The sequence below is a fragment of the Dreissena polymorpha genome, chromosome 1 (genome assembly GCF_020536995.1).
Source record: "Dreissena polymorpha isolate Duluth1 chromosome 1, UMN_Dpol_1.0, whole genome shotgun sequence".
NCBI classification, from domain to species: domain Eukaryota; kingdom Metazoa; phylum Mollusca; class Bivalvia; order Myida; family Dreissenidae; genus Dreissena; species Dreissena polymorpha.
This window is the reverse complement of record NC_068355.1, coordinates 103,982,882-104,003,561: the sequence shown is the minus strand read 5'-3', so window position 1 is coordinate 104,003,561 and position 20,680 is coordinate 103,982,882. Positions and strand designations below refer to the sequence as shown.

General features: G+C 37.0%; 1 protein-coding gene across 1 annotated transcript in view; it reads right to left on the bottom strand.

Moving 5' to 3' along the window:
- Positions 1–1,514: 1,514 nt before the first annotated feature.
- Positions 1,515–20,680, bottom strand: part of LOC127842141 (matrix metalloproteinase-2-like) — a 43,946-nt gene continuing 24,780 nt past the window's right edge. The window contains exons 2-3 of the mRNA XM_052371520.1: positions 10,293–10,591; positions 1,515–1,662 (exon numbers count right to left, since the gene is read on the bottom strand). Of these exons, the coding sequence (XP_052227480.1) occupies positions 1,515–1,662; positions 10,293–10,591 (447 nt within the window). The remainder of the gene's footprint in view (positions 1,663–10,292; positions 10,592–20,680) is intronic.

The following is a 20,680-nucleotide window of genomic DNA, read 5'->3' as shown; positions in this document are numbered from 1 at the left end:
AGGCGTTCGAACTACACATAGAAACGCAAATCTTTTAATTTGCTATAAAACTTTCCACCTATAATAATTATGTTTGAATTATTATATTGTCAGTGCATAACGTATAATATAATACAATATGTATAAACACTTAAGTAAAAATATGTGCATGTGACATAATAACGCAAAATGGAGCGAAGTTTTACGTATGAAATTATTTCCAAATTTATTTTAGTGATTCATTGTGCTGTATACAGCGATGTTTAAGCCAATCGCCATATTAAAAACACCCTCCTTATTATAAATGCATATTAAATATACAGACGCATTTTTAAACGTCTGAATAGTTAGAGATTGTAAACAATGCTCAATTTCTGTGTTGCGTGGGGCAAATAATTAAAGTACGTTTTAGTGACCTACCAGTATGCAATAGACAGTAGTCACATTTTCTATTAAAAAACTCTGAATTAAATCATTCTGTATTTATAATAATCGATTTATTTAATTTATTTTAATGAAAACAAAATATGTTTACTGGCCAGACTAGATCAAATTCAAATGATATACACAGCAAACGCTGGGCTTTAAGGTTATGGTATAACGAGTGAAGGTGATAACTAAATACGTTAAATAAAACAGAACAATGATGTCAAAGTGTTTTGGTAAAGTGAACATGGCAGTGGGGAATGCAGTGGGGTACTTTTATTTTCTTTTGATTCTGTTTGTGATTAGAATCCTTGCGTCAACAGAGCACATTTATCGTCTGCTATTTAAACCACACATAATTATATATCATCGTTCGAATCTCGTGCTACCGAAATTGAATCGACACTCAAACATTTCCGGTTTCAGACTGCTTACAATCGACGTATAATTAATTGATACAAGGAAATTTAACATGTCTAACACGATAGTACTGAAGATGCCCTTTTATAACCATAATGTTTAAATGAAGAAGGAAAATAATGCTACCACTTTGTCCAACTCACTAACGACACTCGAAGATTGGTTAGTGTTGAAGCATATAAGACAAGCATGAGCTAAAATTAAAGACGTATACCAAGCATGCATTTGGGTCTCTCCAATAACGTGACATATAGTTTGAACACAATCATCGTTTTACAATCAAAACTGCTTGACTAAAACCAGCCACTATTCATACTCGTCAACACTAACCGCAACATCAGCAGCAGCAACAACAAGTGCAACATAGACGTTTAACGGAGAGAGAGACGTAAGTACAAGAAAGAACAAAACGAACAAATGCCATAAATGAAAACAATGCTGCCTTTGACTCCAACTTCAGACGACGACATCACACACCACCCACCACCATTTTTTAGCCACAACAAGCAAAACCACCACCAACATATGACTGGTCTTCTGATTCTATATTCAACTCAGACAGACGTGTTCATGGCGGCACAACAAGCGGCAACGAGTGACGTAGAGTGAGCAAGTCCTCATTCAAGCAGGTTGTGATGATTTCTATTACATCGCACCAGCTGAACAAGGGCTCGCCGCACCCTCGTGCCTTATCCCGAAGGTCCGTCCGTCAGAACGTTCGTTCGTCCCTTTTTCGCCTGCTGTATTGCTTCCACGGGGGAGCTCTGTATCTGCTTTAGTGCATTTGTCACTGAAGACTTCTCGTGCCAACAAAAGTACACATCTGGCATATCCCGACTGAAAGAAGATGGGAAAAGATCCAGCGCTTGCTTCTAATTACCTCATGTCAAATCACCCCTGTGTGTTTGTGACGAAGGATAGTGTTACTTTGGTTTCCTTCTACTCGTCATGTTCGCCAAACACATCAAAAATTTACTTGAATATCAAACCCAAATAAGATATTTTCTTAAATATCGCGTTTGAATGTGATACAAAGAAAAAATCCTTGTTAAAATACGACCGCCTTCTAATAGCCTCGACAAGCTTAAAATGAAGTAAGCGATATGGTGTGACTCGATAATAAAACTTAAAATTTCCTTCCCTGAATATAAGAATCGAACAATAAGGAAACTTAAAGAACGCGGACGTTAAAACAATATCAAATGCGAGGTCATTAACACAAGCACAGTTTACAACCATTGAAACTTCCAACGGTTTTAAAAAAAATAATGTTAACCAAACTTCGTTGTTTTCTTATTTTTATGCTCGACAATTCCTTCCTTTCGCGAGTACAGAATTTAGAATGTCATTGAAGAAGTTGTATCCATAAAAAAACTATTTTACTTATTCGATTATTCCGTCACAATACCATAATATTTGAAGAACCTTAACTCAAAATGAACACATACAAATCAATAAAGTGCGACAACAAAATCATTAAACCATGAACCATATACAACTAATTCAATTCACACAACCGTGAAACAAGTTGTACCGGATAAAACCCAAAGCAAATCAACACGTCTTATGCAAAATCAACACCGTGAAAACTGAAACCTTATCCACAGCCCCTAAAACACAAGCGAAACGTGTGTTCCGAGAGAAACCCTAACCGCGTCAACCGCCAAGTCATGTGGAATGCTTAGCAGTGGTGCCGGTGTCCAAATCCCCAAGGCAAAGTGGTGCACGAAATGTTAAGAACGGGGCTTTAATAGCCAGCCTTTGCTAAGTGGGAACGTAATGATTGGCTCATTAAAAGTCTTATCATGTACATTTTCTAAGTGGCTATAAATGAGGCCCAGACGCATACAGTAAGTCACCAGCTACAAGCCAACTTTTATGTGTCAACGAAATTTTAAAGACAATTATTTAATTTGACACATTTAAATTGTGAATAACACGAATTGTCACACTCCAATAATTATAATAATAACAATAATATAATCATCATCATCATCATCATCATCATATCATCATCAATCATCATCATCATCATCATCATCATCAACATCATCACCACCACCACCACCACCACCACCATCATCATCATCATCGCAGCATCATCATCATCATCATCATCATCATCCTCATCACCATCACCACCACCCACCACTATCATCATCATCATCATCATCATTATCATCATCATCATCATCACCACCACCACTATCATCATCATCATCATCATCATCATCATCATCATCATCATCATCATCACAGCCACTATCATCATCATCATCATCATCATCATCATCATCAACAAAATGGCAATGAGAATTATCATTTGAATCCCTTCAATACTTTTCTAGATTGATATTGATGAATATCACGTCGAACGGACCGGCGAACGGACGATAACCAAATCTGATGAATTGTATTGAGGGCCTGAGTGGACAGAAATTAATACATTGAGTTTATGTCTTTGAGCCAAAACTTCGACCAATCTAATTACCGGTAGATTGTTTAATATACATGTATTACCACGAATCTTCTTATGCTAAGGATGACCCAAGTCAGGTTTTTAAAAGCAAACTTATTTTAATCTCTTAACAAAGATTTCTTGATATATTGAAAGTTGGTGACACACACACAACACAAACAAGGGCTGTTTGTAAAACATGCATGCCCCCCATATGGGCTGTCAGTTGTAGTGGAATCCATTGTGTGAATACGTTTCTTGTCACTGTGACCTTGACCTTTGACCTAGTGAACTGAAAATCAATAGGGGTCATCTGCCAGTCCATTATCAATGTACATATTAGTTTCATGATCCAGGCGTAAGCATTCTTGAGTTTATCATCCGGAAAACTATTTTTCTGTTTCGAGTCACTGTTGAACCTTGACCTTGACCTAGTGACCTGAAAATCAATACGGGTCATCTGCCAGTCATGATAAATGTTCCCATGATGTTTCATGATCCTAGGCGTAAGCATTCTTGAGTTATCAGCCGGAAACCATTTTACTGTTTCGAGTCACTGTTACCTTTACCTTTGATCTAGTGACCTGAAATCATAGGGGTCATCTGTCAGTCATGATCAATGTTCATATGAAGTTTCATGATCCTAGGTGCAAGCATTCTTGAGTTATCATCCGGAAACATTATACTGTATCGAGTTACTGTGCCTTGACCTTTGACCTAGTGACCTGAAAAATCAATAGGGGTCATCTGCCAGTCATGATCAATGTACCTATGAAGTTTCATGATCCTAGTATAAGAATTCTTGAGTCATCATCCGGAAACCATTTTACTATTTCGAGTCACTGTGACCTTGACCTTTGACCTAGTGACCTGAAAACCAATAGGGGTCATCTGTCAGTCATGATCAATGTACCTATGAAGTTCATGATCCTAGGCCTAAGCGTTCTTGAGTTATCATCCGGAAAACCATCTGGTGGACGGACCGATCGATATACCGACGGACCGGACATGAGCAATACAATATACCCCCTTTTCTTCGAAGGGGGGCATAAATATGACCAACAAACTTAAACACGTGAAAAATGGATCCTTTCACACGAGAAAAAAATGTTTTTTTTTTTAATAAGGTGCTATAAATTACGCCAGTGTTGCACTAAAACTAGCGTCAGATATGAGGTGATATTGCGGTCTTCAGGAATGACGCGCATCAGACTTGCGAGCGCAGCCGCCACTTGCTGCAAACATAATTGCAGATATTTATTCATTTATCATATTTAGCTGATAGACAGGATGCACGTGATTTGATTCCCCCAAAACGGGGCCGCATATTTTTTTCATTTTAAACAATACCAGTGTGCGAAACCGCCACGACACATCCCATCGTGGATTCGTAGCTTCTTCCGGACCAAGATGTTATCACGTGACCATAACTAGAATCTCTCGAAAGGTCACCGGATACCGAACGGGAACTACATCGACGCGATTCGCGATCAAAGCGCGATAAAATGCCGACAAGGATTTTTTTCAGTCTGCTTCAAACTAAGATAAATGGAGCCACTCATTTCGCATCTTCATGTGACATCAATGGTCACATTCCGCTTTTAACAATAGGGTACAGAGAACAATATAGACACTAGAGGGCCGAAGAGCTACTGAAGATCCTTTTCGAATGAAATCCTGGTTTGTTCAATAACAAGCATATGCAAAACAACTCTAGTGGCGAAGAAAGAAGTGGGACGGTATTGTGAAGTGTCGCACATCTGCTTGACGATTGCATGGTTTATGCGTCACGTTTTAGGAAACCCGGGCTAATTGAATGTGCTCCAATTTTCGTCCCAGATTGCAAGATGCACTTCACACAGGCTAGTAAAGGACTACAATTTTACGCTTAATGGAATTTTTCGTTTAAGTCCTTCACACCTGTGATCAAGTGTGGGCGGACAGTGGGCGCCTGTGCAGACTATTCCCGGCTATTGAACGATACTCAGTTTCATATCCAGTAGGGATAAACATATACAGCTATTGAACGATACTCAGTTTTCATATCCAGTAGGGATAACATATACAGCTATTGAACGATACTCAGTTTCATATCCAGTAGGGATACACATATACATTTTCATAGAAAAAAACACCCCATTTGGGCGAAATATTAGAATAAAATGAGTGTTTTTTTTTAATGAAAATATTGAACGTTACTTAACGGACATGCACTCAGCCCGATTCTCCGAGAGCGCGGCTCGATTCTGTAACAAGCTTGCTTCATTAAAACTGGTTATATCTACTCATTATTATAATTCATACGAAAACAGTTCGTGAATATGATATATTTGATATGTTTTAACTCACATACTAAGCATATTTATAAGCATGGCAACGCGGAGGAAATGGCAATAAATGATTCGAAGAAACACAATGACCTTGTGTGAACATTAGTTGAAGGGTTTATGCCATATAGAACTTGTGGGTTGCGCCTGAGAATCTCAGTTATCGTAGATCAACGTCGTAGAAAATACATGTTGAACTCAACATGTGATTGATGCATAGATAAAAAAGCATTATACAGTTTTACTTTACTTAACTTGAAAGTTATCCTAAATGGTCAACAAACATGGAACATGCATATAGCAATTTGGATAATTTTATCCTGAATAATATATATTTAACATTTATTCATATCAGTACGTATTTTTAGACGCAAACAGAAACTACATCATGGGTACATTAACACATTAACGGTATGCTTGTTCTCATCCACATAAAACTCTGTACCTCAGCACATGTATCATGCAAGATGCGGAATTCTCTCCATAAACACTCATTTGAGACTCATAAAAACATGTAGTCAGGGCTGCGAATCCCGTTGGAGCAGTTACTCTGAGAGCATGCAAGTGGGGCTCTCATATTGCCAACACACTGCCTGGAGTCAGAGCAACATGCACCGAGGTTGTGTACATCATAACTCAATAAAGGGATACGTTATTGGCATAGTTTAAACGCGTTTAGCTTTGCAGATTTTTGAAAGACATATGAATTAACAACGTCACGTTTGGAAAATGTTACCATTTAAACATTTATGTAATTTGGATAAACATCTACATATTATTAGAACTGCTGAAACGTCTGGTCTAGTCGACTACAGTTTGCAATGTATCCTATTCATAATCTGTGATTTATTGTAAATGTCAATACTTTCTACCTGTCAACTTTCATATTTTTTTTAATAACGCTACTTTGAGTTTTAGAACGTTTCAGTTGAATATACATTCTCCTTATTGATCACGTGATTTTGTCGGCAAAATAAGAGACTATCCGAAGACAAACTTCTCGTGGTTGCATAAAACTATCGAAGCGACTGTCCTCGAAAATGCGACGAAGTGGATAATAATGGTACTTCTGTAGCGTTATAAAATGACTTTATTTATAGTATGGGTAACATTTGTTTATCATACGGTACTTACATATTAACCCATTTATGCCGAGCGTCTAGAAAAAAGGCCGTGGCAAACAGCGTAGACCCTGATGAGACGCCGCATAATGCGGCGTCTCACCAGGGTCTGCGCCGTTTGCTTAAAGGAATTTCTGTAAGAATTATTCTAAATATAGAAATAAATATATTAGACATCCCTTATTTGAAAAAAAGTGATCCAATTTAGAAGGATGGGAGAGTCCACTAGGCATAAATGGGTTAATAGTTACATAGTGTGAATACCGGTGAATACCAGAGAATAATGCCAGGAAAAGCGCTCATTCAGGCTGGTCAGTGCCAACCATATGTACAGTTACAGATAATGGCAAGATGCCCATTCATGTGTGCTGTGGTCAGCATCCCATCATGATTAGAGTAATTAAGGGGCCATTGTAGTTGATAAGAAGTTGGCTGGTATGCCCAAACTTCAATTCTGAGGCACCTTCTGCGTTTTTAGTATTTCACAGCTACACAGTGTTTTATTCACTACAAAATCCTGGAAGCACATGCAAAAATTGTTGGAAATCAAGATTTAATACCTTGTGCATAATAAACATTGCGAGGAAATTGTTTGAATTGTTTGATTGGCAAATTTTTTGTTAACTCCCGTAGATTAGTGTTATATCTGTGTTAACTTCAAATAAAATATCTCAAAATGTGACATTTTAGCATGATTAGCAAAACAATGCACACTGTGAGCTTAATCATTACTGCATTGATCTGTGAATAAACTTGTGTGACATTGTTTTTTTTCTAGATATTTTGTTTTGTTTTTATTGCAAACAATACATTTTGAAATTAATAATGTAGCAATATGTCTCAAATGTCATGATTCCAGTACATATTGTTCATACATGTACCTATTTTTTTATCAATTCTGAATTTTGAAATATTCCATGTATTTTAAATATCTTGAAATTATATATTTTACTGTATTTTAATTAACTTATCAGTCTAAACATATATCATGAAAACATGCAAAACTGTTTATAAGAATACATAGTTAAACAATACTTGGAAGCAACTTGAAACCACACCGGCCCTGTGCAGTTTTATGGCAGTTTTATGGCCCCTAATTACTCTAACATGCTGAGAGACTGGCCACAGCCCATATGTGGCCCATTAGCGTAACTGTAAATATGCTTCAGCCATGCCAGCCTAAATGAGCCCTTTTCGTGGCATAATTCTCTAGACGGATAGTGTTCTTTCTTTGAATGACTCGTTATTATTAGGCTCTGTAGCAGTTTGCGGTTAAACAATGTTCAATGTGTTTATATAAATGGAATAAAACTATAGTTTCGAGGATTTCTAATATCTTACATCATTTAATGAGAAGTATGAAATCATTTCTCACAATGCATAATAATTGCTCTCCTTCAGGCACCTAAAACATTAAAACAACTTTAAGGCGCACAGTTTAAATGGGCTCTTACAGAACAATATACATGTACTGTGATGAAGGGAAGGATATAACCACTTATAAGACAATCTGGACTTGTGAATTTTCTTTCCTCTTAAAATACATGCAATATAGAAACATGAATGTGCAAGTGAAAGAAATTTAAACAAGAGTGACAGCGGCCCACGGTCGCTCACCTGAGGCTTCAAGGAGCTGAACTGCTCTCAGAAATTTCCGAGATGTTTCTGAAACCATTTTCAAACTTCGCCAAAATATCAACTACAGAATTAACATGGTTTTACTGTAAGGAAAAATGCCCAAACAGCATGCGGCAATTTATTTTTAAACGAACGGGAACCATTTTTGAACTGAGTCCAGATATAATTACAACAAGAGGGCCATGATGGCCCTGAATCGCTCACCTGACTAACCAAATACAATCCCAACCCAGATTTCATCAAGATAATCATTCTGACCAAATTTCATAATGATAAGATGAAAACTGTGACCTCTATTGTCTACACAAGGTTTTTCTATTATTTGACCTTTTCTATACAAGGATCTAGTGACTTAGTTTTTGACCTAGTGACCTAGTTTTTGACCCCAGATGACCATAATACAATCCCAACCCAGATTTCATCAAGATAAACATTCTGACCAAATTTCATAAAGATTGGATTAAAACTGTGACCTCTACCGTATACACAAACAAATTGTTGACGTTTTTTCTATTATTTGACCTAGTGACCTAGTTTTTGACCTCAGATGACCCAAATACAATTCCAACCCAGATTTCATCAAGATAAACATTCTGACCAAATTTTATAAAGATTGGATAAAAACTGTGACCTCTAATGTCTACACAAGGTTTTTCTATTATTTAACCTAGTTTTTGACCTAGTGATCTAGTTTTTGACCCCAGATGACCCAAATACAATCCCAACCCAGATTTCATCAAGATAAACATTCTGACCAAATTTTATAAAGATTGAATGAAACTGTGACCTCTACTGTCTACACAAGGTTTTTCTATTATTTGACCTAGTTTTTTTACCTAGTGACCTAGTTTTTGACCCCAGATTACACAAATACATTCCCAACCCAGATTTCATCAAGATAAACATTCTGACAAAATTTCATAAAGATTGAATGAAAACTGTGACCTCTACTGTTTACACAAACAAATTGTTGACGGACGGACGGACGCACGCACACACGCACACACATACGGACGCCGGACATCATACGGTCACATAAGCTCACCATGTCACTTCGTGACAGGTGAGCTAAAAAGGTTCTGACCAAGACTCAAATGCGACTTCTATTGTGTTAACAAGGTTTGTCCATAGCCATATAAAAAGCCATATATTTCGACGAATCATTACCATTTTTTAATTCAGCCGAGCTATCATTCAAACTAATGTCCTGACCAAGTTTCATTATAATTGGACCATAAATGTGACTTCTAGAGTTAACAAGGTTTGTCTATGGCTATGTAAGGAAAAATGCCCCGCCCCCTAGTAAACATGTTTTCAGATCGGAACCATTTAAGAACTCACCCAAGATATCATTATATCAAATGTTTAGACCAGGCTTCATGAAGATTGGACCATACATGTGACATCGAGTGTGTTTACATGTTTTTACATAGCCATATCAGGAAAAATGCCCCACCCCCTGGCCGCCATGATTTTTACCAACCGGAACAATTTTCGAACTCGTCCAAGATATCATTGGAACAAATCTGCTGAGCCAGTTGCATGAAGATCGGACGATAAAGCTGGCATCTAGTCTTAACAATATTTACTATAACCATATAAAGCAAATGCCTCGCCCAAAGGCGGCCTTGGTTTTTAACCAATTGGAACCATTTTTCACTAGCCCAAGAAATGATTGGGAAAAATCGTTTGACCAAGTTTCATTAAAATCGCGCAATCATTGTGGCCTCTAGAGTGTTCACAAGGCAAATGATGACGCCGCACGCCGCACGACGGACAAAAGGTGATCACAAATGTTCTTAATAAACATCATGTGCTTAGGTGAGCTAAAACGCCCAATGTAGTTAAAATCAAGAAAATATGAAAAAATTATTGTAATCAGTGTAAAACATTTCTTAATTAAAGCATAAAACTAAAACATACCTATATGTGAGATCATTTTTTTCCCATTTTGTCGGAGAAAGCACGTAACGCCTGTGACGTGTACGATAAAACCCAGACGTCAAGGAATACGACGTTGGTATAGTGCTTTCATCGGGGACCCCGCAACGGGGTTTATTCATTAGTTCTATAGTCCGCCTATCTACAACACCCGTTTCCGTAATGTTTCCGAAACGTTGAAGACGCTTTATTGCGTCAACGTAAGCGTCTTTTGACGTCAGACCAACCGGCCCAACTTCTCTGCTTGCATCTGCAAGGTAGCCAAATTTCCCTAGGTAACCCTGCAAGCAGAGAGAAATAAGAATAACATAACATACGGTAACTATAAATGTTTAACCGTAAATAGCATGAATGAAATGAATTAATTCATGAGAAAGAAGCGTTTGAATGAAGTTCATAACACATTTTTTTATGTTGACCAAGTGGCATAGTTTCTGAACTCGACCGAGGTAACATTTAATGCACATAAAGTGAAACTTCAGCTCTGTTGAGTGTGAATGAATTTTATCTTTTACATAAATGTTAATCATATACAAAAGTTTCATCAACCCTCAGTTTTGGCAATGTTAATCCTATAAGTTACTTTTTCAATTCACATGGAGATCTAATTTTTACACCAAACCATCCTTGACATAGAAACGAAATCGGTCCTACCAAGTTTCATGTCGATTAAGCGATAATTAGGACCTTAAGATTTTAATCTAGGTAAATGCTGTCGCGTCAGGACGCACGACGGACGACGAACAAAGAAAAAAGGCAAAGTAAACATGACCGTGATCACGCTGTGCTCAATTGAGATAATAAAATTTATATGCACATTGGCCCAAATCGTAAGAAGCATATAAGTGACAAAAACAAACAACATACAATATTTACCAAATTATGAGATACTGTTTTGATTATTCTCAATTTAAGCAGCGCCCTGTCACCTTTTTTTTATTTTTTCCTTTATTTCATGTTCGATATAAGCTGTTTTATTGACATACAATAAAACAGGAATCTGAACAAATCAATGAATTAATCAAATGATCAATAAGCAATAACTTAACATTTGGAAACAATGATAATTTAATTCTCTGACCAACAACTGGCCTTAAAAGAACATATTAGCCCCATATCTATGTGCGATAAGCAATTCCATAAATCTGATATCTTCCGATGATGCTGAAAACGCCCTTAAGTTTATAAATAAACTGACAGTGATGGATATTCTCATAATCTCGCTCGGATTATCTGACTGATAAAGCAAACAGATTTCATCCAATCTAACAGATTCCAAACTGATACAAAAAACGAACAAAACATAAACAGAGAAGTTCATACATCTGGCGGATTTTGGCTTTGTTTATTCTCTAAATCAAGTGATGCGGGTACGATGTTAAACTCTTTGTGTTTGTAATAACCTATCGCACATTGAACGTTACAAGTATCAGTCGAGTATACAATGAAATCAATGCTCTCAAATCTCGCTGTCAATTAATGGGAAATAACTCCGAAAAAAATGTCATTTGCTGTCACGGTTGGTGTCCCATGAGAAGTATTGATTGTTGGATAGACAGACGACGTCAAATATTACCGCAAAGGCGTAGCTCTTTTTTTGTTATACATAAAGCCGAATGCCAAATTTTATAATGGTATATGTGCAAAATATTCAGTTATTTTATAGTAACGAGTAATAGTATACAGAGCATACGATATAATAAGAATACTGTTAGCGCTTTAAAATACGTCGACGCATTAAGTACATGTATAAACGTTAATCGAATATGAATATAAACACAAAAGTCATATGGTCGTTGAGGTCCATAGAATAAAACAATCAATATCATGATACGCACGTAACGATAAATGAATGAATTCGTAACAGTGCTCATCGGTTCCTTGACACAAGCGCATTAACAATATTGAAGCTGGAGCGTGCAAAATCAACACAGTTGGGTACCTAATTTTAAAATTTGCAGAGACTCTTTTAACTTTGAAAATATTGCGACACGCAGCAACATGTGAACATCAATTTGTTTCTCGGAGCACCGTCGTAAAACGTGATTTATAAACCACAACTGACAAATTAATGAACGCGTTCCTCAAAATGGGGGGGGGGAGGCACTGAATATGGATCAGCAATAAAAGAGAACGCGTATAAATGAAAAATTCAATTCAATCTCGAAATGGTTATTCCTAATAGCCTTAAGGTCGAATATTTTGGGAAACGACTTGTCCGTTTACGACAGTTATTGTTCCAGACAGGAAAGCCATGGTTATTTGCCAGACATATCGGAGCCGTTATGATGTCTTCCATAAAAGTAAGTTCAACCTTGCTAAATACGCTCGCATGTAGTCCATAAATCTTCAAATGGCCCCAGCCAAATTCGGCAACATAAACGCTGATATAACATGAGTCGTGTTCTGAGAAAACTGGGCATAATGCATGTGCGTAAAGTGTCGTCCCAGATTAGCCTGTGCAGTGCGCACAGGCTAATCAGAGACGACACTTTCCGCTTGCATTATATTTTCTGTTTAAAGAAAGTCTCTTCTTAGCAAAATTCTAGTTTAAGCGGATAGTGTCGTCCCTGATTAGCCTGTGCGGACTGCACAGGCTAATCTGGATCGACACTTTATGCAAATGCATTAAACCACCTTTTCACATGTTGCATACTCGACAGAGTTAAAACTTGGGTAAAGCATGAATTGGTTGAGGAAACAGTTGCCTATCTTTGTACAATATATGGAGTTTGTATTTTTTTTTCGGGTTACACAATTAATATAAGTTTGGCAATCTAATTCGTTGAAATAAAAATGCGCCTTTATTCCTATATTCGTAATTTAGAGAATAGCTGAAATGGTAAATCTACAAGTTCCAAAATCGGACAAGTTCGAAAGATCGGCAATATAGTTCTTTGGAGGGAATACTTGCCTATGCTAATCTACACATCAGATGGATGATTGATGAATTTTTAGTTAATATCTGTCTAGACACGGTGGACCTATAGCCGAAACACTAAGTGACTAATAAAGGTTTCAGAGTACACGATCTGTAAACTGTACATTCAGACATCCGACTACTGTCCATGCTACGTAAGAAAATCTGGGAAACACGAAATATGATGCATTTCGCCATGTTTTTAGCGATACAAATATACCATGATTATCTTCAGGATCGATAAAAAAGTACGTAATAATGTATAAAACTGTATATTGCATAATAGTTTTAATGATCTTGCACGTAGTTAGGGTGCCAAGAACAACAGACTCATACAAAATTCTCATCAGTAATTAAAATAACGCATCAAATACGAAAATGCAATAATAGCCAGAGTGAGTCATTATTTTTCAATAATTATACCAAAACTTAGACACAAACATCATTTCGCTGGTAAGACCGCCATGTTACAATGCTACATTGAACTAAAACTATGAATAAACGTAATAATAAAACGACTGCTCCATGCCAAGAGGCATAAAAAGTCATTCATTATCAACTAGTTGCAAATATAACGCTACCGCTCCAGATCATTTTGGTCCCTTGCGCGCTGGGGGAGGCAGTAAAATGCCTAACAATATTCAAAACAGTTCCGTGGAATAATGGTGTATTGAATTATTTTGCAGACATAAGTTGCCCTGAAAATCACATCAAGATCTAGTTCTGATCTAAATTGTTGCCTGAACATTTCACAATTCTTTAAACAAGAAGATCCTGGTGTTTCTGGAATGCTCACGTGAACAACGTAAGCTCGGATTTTAAATGCTCGAAACCCGTGATTTGGGAGTTCGTTTGACTACAGGGACACACATTTGACAAACTTCGTAGAGGACCATTATACGTTGCTAAGAAACAATCCTGACACCTCTTCGCATTCTCATTATAGAGATTTTTACGTTATTTAGCATAAAACACTCTACACTCCTGGTAGTCCCGAGGAAGGGCATGCTTTGACCACAGAGGCAGTCGCACGATAACATCTACTAGGTGTGTTGGTTCAGTGATTAAACTTGATAAGGTTATAGGTTTTATTTCAGAATACATTAGGCTTGAAGCCCATGAGTATACATAGATATAAAACACAATGTAATCAACAGTGGTAAACACTTATATACTTTTCATATTATAAACCAGTGACCTGAAAATCAATAGGGATCTGCCAGTCATGATCAATGTACCTATGAAGTTTCATGATCCAAGGCCTAATTATTCTGAGTTATCATCAAGAAACCATTTTACTGTTTCGAGTCACTGTGACCTTGACCTTTGACCTAGTGACCTTAAAATCAATAGGGGTCATCTGCCAGTCATGATCAATGTACCTATGAAGTTTCATGATCCTAGGCGTACGCATTCTTGAGTTATCATCCGGAAACCATTTTACTAATTCGAGTCACTGTGACCTTGACCTTTGACCTAGTGACATAAAAATCAATAGGGGTCATCTGCCAGTCATGATCAATGTACCTATGAAGTTTCATGATAATAGGCGTAAGCATTCTTGAGTTATCATCCGGAAACCATTTTACTATTTTGTCACTGTGACCTTGAGTTATCATCCGGAAACCATCTGGTGGACGGACCGACCGACGGACCGAAGGACGGACCGACCGACATGTGAAAACAATATACCCCCTCTTCTTCGAAGAGAGGCATAATAAGATCACATTGGAGTGGCCAGTATTCACCAAGTGTAAGATTGAATAAAACTGTATAGAGGACTTCTAGAGAATACTTTTTACCAAATAAAAAAGGCGGCTAGGACTTTGCGGTTTCAAAAATGTTACATGTATTTCTAATATAAATCTATGTACAACTGGTGACCCTCGTACCGGGCCAGTTTTAGCCTCTTCTGTTAACCATTTGAACCAACCGTTTTAGATAAAGATAATTCTTGATTCTTAATGAAGACGTTGCGCTTTGCGGTTTTAGATAAGATTATTTTTGAAAAGGTTATCCGAACGCTTATTTAAAAATGGTGATCCCGCGGGGCCAAAATTTGGATACCTGATCCATATTTGAACAAACTTTGTAGAGGACCATTATGGAATGCTACATACCAATTTTATAACCTCAGAGCCTTGCGTACATCAACTTGCGTTGACATTTCGAATCATGGATGCATAAAAAATAGTTCAACATATGCTATAAAAACTCATGAGATTCATCACAGTTTGAGGTCAGGTTTGTTTTCATTCCCTCGGCGCACCAGTTTTGTTGTAACCCGTGCACCGGGCATGTCTGTATTATACGGTTCATAAGCGTCTAATTGACACTGATTTGATGTTAACGCCTGCAGATAAATATAAAGCACCTGAACAATCCATATGATCTTACGTAGCCATTTACAACACCAGGATGGAACGCAGACTCAAGTCTGAGGTTACTGACTTTTTATTCTAGAAAACGCGCTTACAATCTTGTATAGTTATGTACAAGGTCTAACAGACAATATGAATGTACACGAATGTGCTGAAGTACACGATGCACTATACATGGTAATCAACAATCAAATAATATTCTACCAGACGATGTCTGATCAATACATATCGATGTTTCATACAGCCGGTAATTCATCATGCATTGCTGTATCGATTCCAGTAACTGCGGTATTTGAGATTTAAATGTCAGAAATTAGCTATTGCATAATAAACATGCAAAGAGTTACTTCTGCTTCCACCTCATTAACCTCACCCCAATGATTGCAATTATTTGCCATATTCAACACTACCACCACCGCCACCATCTGCCTCATCAGATCGTTTTTATCACCACTTTCATACTAGTTATTATCGCTTGTCACCACTAACATCAACACAACTAGTTATTATCGCTTGTCACCACTAACATAAACACAACTAGTTATTATCGCTTGTCACCACTAACATCAACACAACTAGTTATTATCGCTTGTCACCACTAACATAAACACAACTAGTTATTATCGCTTGTCACCACTAACATAAACACAACTAGTTATTATCGCTTGTCACCACTAACATCAACACAACTAGTTATTATCGCTTGTCACCACTAACATAAACACAACTAGTTATTATCGCTTGTCACCACTAACATCAACACAACAATCGTCATAATAATCTTAACCACCGCCATCATGATATCATAATGATCACCACCAAAACTACATTTTGGTTCGTGTTTTTTATGACCCAAAGGGTGACATCAACAAAGCAATACACTTGTCCGCCCAACCACATGTACAACAATTTTATGTTCTCTACTTCTCTTTTACAGCTTGACGAATTTCACAGTTGAATGACCTCACTACTGTTAAAATGAATGAAATATGGCATCTTTTGCTGCGACCAGTTTCGGCTGAACAATTTTTGTCTGTTTTATTTATGTTTTACTCTATAATATATTTAGTCCCGCATATTGTTAGTATTGAACTGCTCTTGAACGAACCTGTGTTCAAACTTTTTCAGCTGAATACGGTATAGTGGAAATAATAATTCTGGAAGGAGTTTTGGCTGAAACAAATGTCGGCTGAATATCGGCGATTAAGTAATTTTTACGCGTTGAAGAATAAAAATCAAATATGTCTGTGTATATTCTGTTAATAGTTTATTATTTCAGTTTATAATTTCATCTTTAGAATTACTTCTGTAATGCACTTTTAAATATGTGAGTGCCAAAATGTCAAGAGCGCGCGAGCTATAATAACCAACATCCTTTATAAAATTGCGTACGCTCATATTAATTAACAAGAAAGTGCGCTTGAAAACGTATAACAGCGGAACTCGCAGCTGATCACTTGAAAACACTGATTATTTTACCATAACAGATCTTTAAAAAAACATTTTTAATGATCAACATCATGGAATGATGGTCTATGTATGTCATAGCTCGGTTTCGCTGCGGCGTGAGGTGTTGTAATGAAGAAGCTGAGTTCTCGGCACAGTAAGGCGGAGGCTGCAACTGGAACATGTGCTAACATATGATATTTGTTATAATTAACACATATGTTTATATAACAATAATTAGCCAAGAAAGTTATGTTTCAATCCCGTTTTGAAGCGAAACATTACGTCTCAGATCTACATGCGCCGTAAACCCGTAAATGAGCGCACTCATTTTGTGTATACTCTATATGAGCGAACGCATTTCATGCTTATTGTATAATTATGAGCTCACTAACTGTGTGTATTCTGTATATGCGCACACTAATTTTGTGTATACTCACTTTATATTCGATCACTTATTGTGTATACTTTTTATGAGCGCAATTATTTTGAGTATACTGTATATGCGCTAACTAATTTTGTGCATACTTTATATGAGCTCACTTATCTTATGTATACTGTATATGCGCTCACTTAATTTGTGCATTCTGCACATGAGCTCACTATTGTAATAGTGTGTTTACTTTAAATGAGCTCACTCACTTTGTTTGTACTGTATATGAGCTCACTAATTGTGTGTATACTGTATATGAGCTAACTAATTTTGTGTGTACAGTATATGAGCTCACGTATTGTGTACATACTGTATATGTGCACACAGTTTTTGTGTATACTCACTGTATACGCGTTAACTCATTGTGTATATACTGTATATGAGAACTTAAATTATGTATAAACTGTTTATGCGCCAACATACTGTGTATACTGTATATGTGCTCACCAAGTTATGTGTACTGTATAATCAAGCTCACTAAGTGTGTGCATACTGTGTATGCGCCAACATATTTTGTGTTTCATTCATTTTGTGCATATAATGATATAGTTCATTCGCTTACTAATTGTAGGTATATTCACTGTATATGCGCTCACTAATTTTGTGTATACTGTATATGAGCTCACTAATGTTGTGCAATGTATTTGTCCGAAATTTGGAACAAAACTTAGAATTGAAAAAAATGTTGATGGCAGTACTGTTTTGACTATGGCAACTGCATGATTATAAGAGTTGGAATGATCGTTAACCATAAACTATTGAGATAAACAAGAGAGCCTGAAAGGCCCAATGTCGCTCGGCCAAATGTCGCTCACCTGAGATACAAAGGAACTGACCTCTATGTGCAGCCCAATATATCATAAGAACAAATGTTCTGTACAAGTTTTATGACGAGTGAACTACAAATGTAACTTTGAGAATGCTTACACGATTTTACTATAGCCATATAAGGAAAACTTTCCCGCCACCTGGCGGCAATGTTTTTAACAAACCGGGACGATTTTCGAACACATCCAAGATATCATTAAAACAAATGTTTCGACCAAGTTTTCGTGAAGATTGGACAATAAATGTGAATTTTAGAGTGTTCACAAGTTTTTACTTTAGCCATATATGGAAAATGCCTTGAACCTTGGCAAACATGTTCTTCAACCAACCACAACCATTTTTAACTAGTCCATGATATCAAAGGCACTACTCTTCTGACCAAATTTCATAAAGATAAAGTATGACAATTAATGCGGCCTCTAGAGTGTTAACAAATTTTGATGCCGCACGCAGCATGACGAAAAAAGGCGACCCTTAAAAGCTCACCAATAACACATTGTGCTTAGGTGAGCTAAAAAAACAACAACACTTAGAATAAAAAATGTTTACAATGTCTACAAATGGCCGACCGTTTTATATTAACTGCTAGGTGAGTTGCGTTTGTTGTTATTAGAGACACACGAAAACAAACGTCGATATTATTTCGGATGATTAAATAGTTTTATTTGTCTTAAGTTGAAAACATTCATAGAGTTTGTAATTGATAACGGTAATGCAATTAATATGTAGTTTGCTTCGCGATAGGAAATGTGGTGGGTTTTATCTGTAATTACGAACCATCTTTGCCTAGTTAAAAGAATAGGTTTGAAATTATGAGATTGCACTAAACCGTAAATCGGACAATAATAGCTAATAAACCCCTGGCACTATTATTAGTTTGGATTTGTTCAACAACTGTGAGATTTACTCATCTAATAAACAGTCTCATTTCAATAACTAACCTCAATGATAAAAGCAAAGCATGTCAAAAGGGGCCATTTGGAAGTTTGTAATGTGTTGGCAGTTTGCGGAAACCTGTACGTCAAAGAGCAGTCAGAACTATATCGAACAGATGATACGAGCGTCGTCAGGGCTGGCATCGCAATTCTGCGTGGAATTGTGACCGTAATATGTTGCAGTCACTCTAGAATTTCGAGTTTCACCAGCTGTGTAAATGTGGGAGTAGCAGTAATTAACCAAGGACATAACCAAACAAGAGGACCAACATACCCCGAGGCGCTCACCATAGCCACAAAGATGTAAACTGTTGTAATCAGTTCATAGGTAACATCACATCTGTTTTTTAATATTCCTAGCAAGGTTCATTATGAGTGGGTTCAACATTATGATTTATAGAAGGTTTAAATTGTGTTATTATAGCCACGGACAATTGTCTCTCCTCATGGTAGCCATGCTTTTTTGGCATTATTTTTTCGTACCCAAAATTTTCGTACCCAAAATTTTGTTTTAACATAACTTCTCCATTTATTTACCAATTTACCTCAAATTAATACTGAACTTCTCTTAGGACAACACGGTCTATCTCGACCATCCATGTCCACATTACCCACTCCGGGGCCACACCAACATAGGCCTTGGGTGGAGGCCTTGTCCACCCAAAATTGCCTTTTAATATAACATCTATGCGGCGTGGGGATAAGCGTCGGTCTCTGCCGCGCCAATTCTAGTTTCAACTTGTTATGGTCGCATGCATAAAACATTTGACATTGCCAGTATTTTACCATAGGTACACATTTATAAATGATTAAAATTCGAATAGAAAGCATCATTACATTCTATATCGGTGCACTATTATTTATAAAATAGTTTGTAATAACGGTTATACATAACACATCTGCACAACCGATAAAACAAAAATAGCTCAATTATATGACACACTGATCACGGGAGCACGATTGCCTATTTTTGTAAACACGCAGCGGTCTGCGATCAATCGAAGATTAAATTGACAGTCAGACGCAGGTTACATGGCAAAAGGTAAAAACATTTCTCCGATTTGTCTGAAATTACCGGCGAAACAAACACTCCATCCATTTGCTATATTCGCGATCGTTATTGCAACTCATCATACGTCCGCAGTCTGGAGATTCAGTGTCGAATGATGTCATTTGAAGAAAACGCGCCAATCGCCTTGAGACTTATTTAGGCAGAAAATAATACGGGACGTTGTTTCTTTCTATGGATGCCGTTTTGCTTTCGAAACGTCTGATTTCCAGTTCGTTATTTGACATGGTATCGGCATTGTAGTGTTTTTTGTCAATATGTTAATTGACACATAGTGTCTTAGAATATTCGAGAACTGAATTTTAATTCGCTTGAAAGAGTCTTTTGTATATTTACAACAGAAACTTAACTGTGGAAG